This window comes from Primulina tabacum, unplaced genomic scaffold, assembly GCF_025594145.1.
Source record: "Primulina tabacum isolate GXHZ01 unplaced genomic scaffold, ASM2559414v2 Contig747, whole genome shotgun sequence".
In the NCBI taxonomy this organism is placed as follows: Eukaryota; Viridiplantae; Streptophyta; class Magnoliopsida; order Lamiales; family Gesneriaceae; genus Primulina; species Primulina tabacum.
The window spans coordinates 26,621-32,620 of record NW_027459886.1 but is presented as its reverse complement, the minus strand read 5'-3'; the positions used below and the strand labels follow the sequence as shown (position 1 = coordinate 32,620).

At 35.5% G+C, this 6,000-nt stretch overlaps 1 protein-coding gene across 1 annotated transcript; it reads left to right on the top strand.

The window, feature by feature from the left end:
• The first annotated feature begins 234 nt into the window (after positions 1 to 234).
• Positions 235 to 1,789, top strand: LOC142534951 (putative ubiquitin-like-specific protease 2A). Its single transcript, XM_075641592.1, has 6 exons — positions 235 to 319; positions 584 to 642; positions 939 to 1,186; positions 1,264 to 1,431; positions 1,526 to 1,657; positions 1,738 to 1,789. Exons 1-6 carry the CDS (start codon positions 235 to 237, stop codon positions 1,787 to 1,789), a joined length of 744 nt encoding a protein of 247 aa, XP_075497707.1.
• Positions 1,790 to 6,000: the final 4,211 nt, after the last annotated feature.

Here is a 6,000-nt window from a genome sequence, read left to right as displayed (position 1 = left end):
ATAGTGGGTGAAACTGGTTAGGTCGATGCTACATGTGGGGCTGTGTCCCCACATAATTTGGATGAACAAGATTCACACATATGTGATTTTAAAAAAATTAGTGGACTCCATGTATGTGTGGCTAAATTTGGACCTTGATTCTATCATGGGGTAGTGCTCTTACATGTAGGATGGAATGAACCGGTGAAACTTCGTGTCCAGATACATTTTCAGGGAGAAAGTAAAAATTGTAAAATGGAGATCAAATATGTGTATCGAAGAAGGGTGAAAGGGGAGCGGCCCCCATGTTATTTAATCAAGATTTTGTCATTTACTTCAGGTAAAAAAAAATAAAGGTCCATTTTTAAACCAGTCCTCCTTTCCCATTGATTAATATGTTTTCTGTAATTTTTTTAAAAAGATTTAATGATTTTTTTCAATTAAAAATTATATAATATTATTATTATTTTTATTATTCCCGACCGTTCCGTAACTAGAACCACCACCTCCTCGACGTTCTCTGCGACGGCCACGGGAAACATGTTTGCATGTCGTGGTTTACTTCCAGTTCACTGAGCAAACTCCTTCTGCTGCTTGAATCCAGGGTTCATGAAGATTCCAACGAGGGTTTCGAAGGAGCAAAGAATGAAGATCGGGACGATGGTTTAATTCAACTTTTCACCTTTTTAAAAAAATTAAAAAGAATCCTACATCTGTGCATTGCTCGTTTTTCGCTTATGTTTCGTGTTGGTTTGATTTTGGATTGTTACTTCTTCACATAAATGCGGGCTTGTTCTGTTTCTTTTTGAATCGATTTGTGGTGCTGATGTGTGATTTCCTCTTTGTCTTTGAATCGATTTAATCGCTCACTGTTTCATCGTCTTACTTTTGAGTTAATTAAAGGGCTTGCTTAGCAAAATCTCTAAATTTTATTTTTCCTGTTTTTGTTTGTTGAGAAGATACAACGCCGTGGACTCGTGATCTATGTGGTTGTTTCAGATGGGTCTTCCATTGAAAGGATTCCGAACGAGTGCCCAAATAGACGTGCATACCTTCATAGAAAATGTAAACAAAAAAGATCTGTCTCAAGTGATTGGAATGATGTCTCCCACAACTTTCGTTCTCTTGGGCTACCAAGGAGATTTCCGAGGATAAAATCTGCCCTACGCGGAAGGTTGTATGACAACGTGTTCGATCGCTATTTCCGGTATGGTTTTATCAATTTACAATGCCATTGAGTCCAAGATATATATATAGTTTTGCGAAAATTTGGTGATTTTGTAGGAGAATATGGATGGATACTCCAGAAGAGAAAAGGGACCGGTGCACATACTTAAACTGTCTATGGTTTTGCATGTACAATAACGAATGTTTTAGAGATAGGGTACTGACTTGGATCAAGAAGGAGAACATATTTTCGAAAACATATGTTTTTGTTCCCATTGTCATGTGGTATGCAACCTTCTTACAACAAAACCTTGCATTGCCTGCCTGCCCTTAAGGGCGTCCCATTCGGTACGGACTAATCAATGCATTATTTTATTAGGTCTCACTGGTATCTCTTGATCATGTGTCACTTTGGTGAAAGCCTGAAATCCGGAACCAGGACTCCATGTATGCTGCTGCTCGACTCGCTGCGTGCGTTGGATCCTATGAGACTCGAGCCCCTTATACGAAGGTACTTTTGAGTATGGATGATACTTTAAAATGCCCACTTTATGTTTCATGATTCACTTAAAATGCTTTTACAATTCACAGTTTCGTCGTGGACATATTCGAAACACAGGATAGACATGAGAACATAAGCTGATTAATGACATTCCCCTTTGGTTCCCGAGGTAGCAATGTCCTCGAGTATGAACGTTTATAAATGACTTAAACTGTTATACGTTCTCTGTTTCTTAAAAAAAAATTGAAATTCAGGTTCCACAGCAGAGAAATGGTGAGGAATGTGGTGTTTTTGTTCTGTACTATACACATCTTTTCATGGAGAGTGCTCCTCAAGAGTTGAGCATCAATAAAGGCTACCCTTACTTTGTGAGTTAAATGTTTTATTTCTTCACTTTGTCCATTGATGCAAGCTCGCGAATCATGTCGTAACATGGTGGCGCTACGTTGTTTGTTTTGCTGGTTCGACGCAGATGAGAAACGATTGGTTCGGCGAGGAGGAGTTAGAGGGTTTTTATGAAAAGTTGGAGTCGCTCGAAATTGAGTCTAGCGATGAGGAGGAATGACATCTTCTAGTTAACGTGCATACATACACATAGTGTTGTTTTTGTTGTCATTTGTAAACTGCAAGAATTCTTGACTGCAATATTGAAGTGTGGGTACAAATTCTCAGTTTCACATCAATTACCATTGAGACACTTTAAGTGTAGCACTCTACTTCAAAAATTGCTTGCTTGAATCTCGTGTTGAGTTGTGTAGAAAAAACATTTACGAATGAAGAGACCTCGAAGCCATATTAAATAAAAATCCTTCTTCCTTTAAAAAAATCAATACAATATCTGTCCTGAGACTCAAGACTCTGTTTATTTGCCTGTGATGTAAAAAGCCCAATCGATCCCTAATGTTAACAAAATATCTATTCAACTACCATTTATTCTATTTATTAAGACATTAGTATGCTGGACCATGAAATAGTATCAAACCCGATTTAAGTATATAAAATTATTATTATCGTGTAATTAAATATTTGAGGATGAGATTTTCTGAAAGTATGAATTCGAACATAAGTTTAAAATTAATTATTTAATGGATTTATTTTAATTCTTTCGAATATTTGATGGGAGAAGATCTAATCAAGATTAGACATCATGAACAAATAGAGACATATCAGAGCCTAAGATAAGTTTATGAATCAAGATAACATGTTCCTAAAAATAGTCAGATTCATCTAAACTCTCCGGAGATCTTAGAGAGATACAAAAGATGGGATAGTATGACAATCAGTTATACTATATCACGTAAAATTTAAAAAATCTTTGGAAAAAAAAGAAAAAATTATTGGAACACTAAAAGATATTCAAACAAAAATCCAAAATCTAGAACAACAACACAGTTCTAGTAAAAGAATCTCGGAAGGAAAATTATTACTATCATTTGGTATCGATCTCTTGTTATATAAGGCAATATAAAATTATTATTCGATAATTTGATATGATTAAAATAATTATTGTGTTGATTAATTAAAATAATTAATTATGTCAAATAAATTTAAAATATGTTAAAAATAAATATTTTAAAATATCAGATATTTAAACAATATAAAATACATAAAAAATTAAAAAGCACAATATTACTAAATAAATACAAATAATAACTAAGCTCAAATTACTATTTTCAGTATCATATTACACAATACATATATATATATGCTTACCAAAGGAAGAAAGAACAAACCATCCACAAACCCTCTGCCCGACGCCCTCCTCTTCCAGCTACTGCCGCCGCAGAGTCGAGCCACAACTGCCGGAGATGAAGCTTAAAACCCAAAAACCTATTTCCCCAAGCTCTATGTTCCGTTCCTGTTCTGAAATCGGAAGAAAAACAGAGCATTCAATCACGGTTGGCGGCTCTGTCTCAGTGTGTGCTTCTTGGTTCGATTTTTGCTTCGTTCTTTGGTTGATTTGTGGCGTATTGAGTAAGGATCAAAGTCCTTTATGTTTTCCAGCCATGTTCCCCAGCGTGAACAGGAGCTCCGACGACATTTTCCGATAATGTTCCAACTGCTGCACCACCACGAGGAGTCTAGCTGCTCATTAGCTAGAATTTATTCCATTCAAAAGAAACAAACATTACCATGAACAAAAATTTTAAAAATCAAGGTTGCAATGTACGCATATATCAATAGTTGTTGTGCAACAAAATGCAACCAAACATTAGTTTGAAACTATTACCAGTCTCAAAATACAAAACCGACTTTGAACAACTATCAAATTTTCTTCGAAATCCTAAGATGATTGAATATTCACAAGACCGAATAAATTCAACAATAACAACAAATAATTTAATTAATTTAACTATAAGTCAAAAAATTCTCAATGTTGAATATTATTGTCACAATTAATATCTAACAAAGCTAAAATAATGCAACTATTTCTAAAAATTACTAAAATTGAATTTATTTAGTAAATATTCAACATAACGATTTAATTACTAGAATTTTGTTACAGTATTCCCAATATTATATTAGAATTCATGGTGATGTTTGTTCCGATAATGTTTGTATCTCCTTTTTTTTATTGATTTCTGAATTTTCTTTTTTGAGGATAATTTCTGAAATTTCAAAAGGCTCGTCCAAGGAAAATACTTTTGATTACGGGTCATGACTAATGAATTAATATTTGTTTATACCAACGCGGACATTAAATTCTTCTTGCATACAATTACCAATCAGAAATCTTTTTGTTCCAATAAGAAATATTTGAATTGATAGAAAAAATTGTATGCATCAGTTTCAATCCGATAATGCGATATTATAAACTAGTTTGGTATACAAGGTTGCATCCTTCAACATCATTAATACATGACAAAAACTTGTGTGAGACGGTCTCACGAGTCGTATTTTGTGAGATAGATATCTTATTTGGATCATCCATGAAAAAATATTACTTTTTTATGCTAAGATATTATTATTTTATTGTGAATATCGGTAAGGTTGATCCGTCTCACAAATAAAAATTCGTGAAAATCTCACAAGAGACTTATCGAACATATCTTTCTATGTTCCTATTTCCTATGATTCCATAACTACAAAATCAGTAAGAATATCAATAAAAACTTGTGAAAGTATCTGTGCATTCATACTCTCCATATGGAAAAGAAAACGTAAGTGCAAAAGAAAGAGTACTTAAACCAATGACTTTTGATCTTAAGAGTGAAACCCCAAGACCCAGATAATCTTGAGAAATTAAATTTATTTAGATTTAGATAAAAACTCGAACCCGTTGAATAAAAAAAAAAAAAAAACATAGAACCAGTTCAATGCATAGATTAATTGTTTAACTCAAGCCAAACCCTAAAAGGGAAACCAGAAAAACAAATAAAGTAACCCATCACTGTACCTCACAGACCTACGGAATTCAACACTTTGAAGAAGGATCTTCATTTTCTTCTTTAGGCAACTCATTAAGATCAAAATCCAAGATTTTAGTAGCAGATTGTGTCTTCTGCTCCGGCATATTACCAGACCAATGGTGTCTCTGGTGACCTCCGAGAGCTTGGCCAGATGGGAATTTCTCGAAACATATCTTACATGTGTGTGTTCTTTCATCACCAACTGATTCTGGGGTTGCTGCAATATTTTTCTCACTCGAAGCAATTTTGCCAGTTTCTTGATGACATGTATTGGTGATATATTGCTTCTTACGTCTGTGATCAATGGCGTTGTAGATTACCATCTTGAACTTGTTGTGACTCGATTTGTGGCCACCCAATGCCAAGTGACTCGAAAACGCTTTGCTGCAGAAACTGCAAGCGTATATTTTGGGGGTATTCGGTGCCGCAGGAGAAGAGGTTACCCGGTTTTTGATATCCGCGGGTTGATCATCTGTACTTCCCTCCCGCACCCTGGATGAAGTTGAATTCCTGATATCGATCTCTGGTTCTCTGGTTTCTCCATCATGATCCGTGTCCGTATTTTTTGGATAATCCCCCCAGAATCAGTTTTTTGAATCTTATTATCACCCCTTCCAGGCCCATTCTCAGTTTCCTCTAATTTTCGCTTCAACTTTTCAGAATCATCACCGGACCCTAACTTCTTCCCCTTCTCCTTCTCCTTCTCCTTTTCCTTCTCCTCCTCCCCAGAACTCGAACCTCGACAAGAATCAAGAAGATCAGGCTGTACACTTGCTTCAGAACCCAAAACTTGCGGATAATGATTGTTATCCTGATCGCGACTCGAAACGCCCGGAGAATCAAGAACAGGCGGCGGCCATATCTGTTGGCGAATGGTTCTAGTTTTCACAGGAATGGGTTTCAGATACTTGGATAACTCAACCATTGAAGGCCGCGAATCAT

Bases quoted from the DNA above. Each gene is read 5' to 3' on its own strand.
- LOC142534951 (XM_075641592.1), top strand. From the start codon at position 235: ATGGAGATCAAATATGTGTATCGAAGAAGGGTGAAAGGGGAGCGGCCC. The intron at 1,187-1,263 runs GTATGGTTTTAT...GTGATTTTGTAG, and splicing joins GTGTTCGATCGCTATTTCCG to GAGAATATGGATGGATACTC. The intron at 1,432-1,525 runs GTATGCAACCTT...TTATTTTATTAG, and splicing joins TTTGTTCCCATTGTCATGTG to GTCTCACTGGTATCTCTTGA.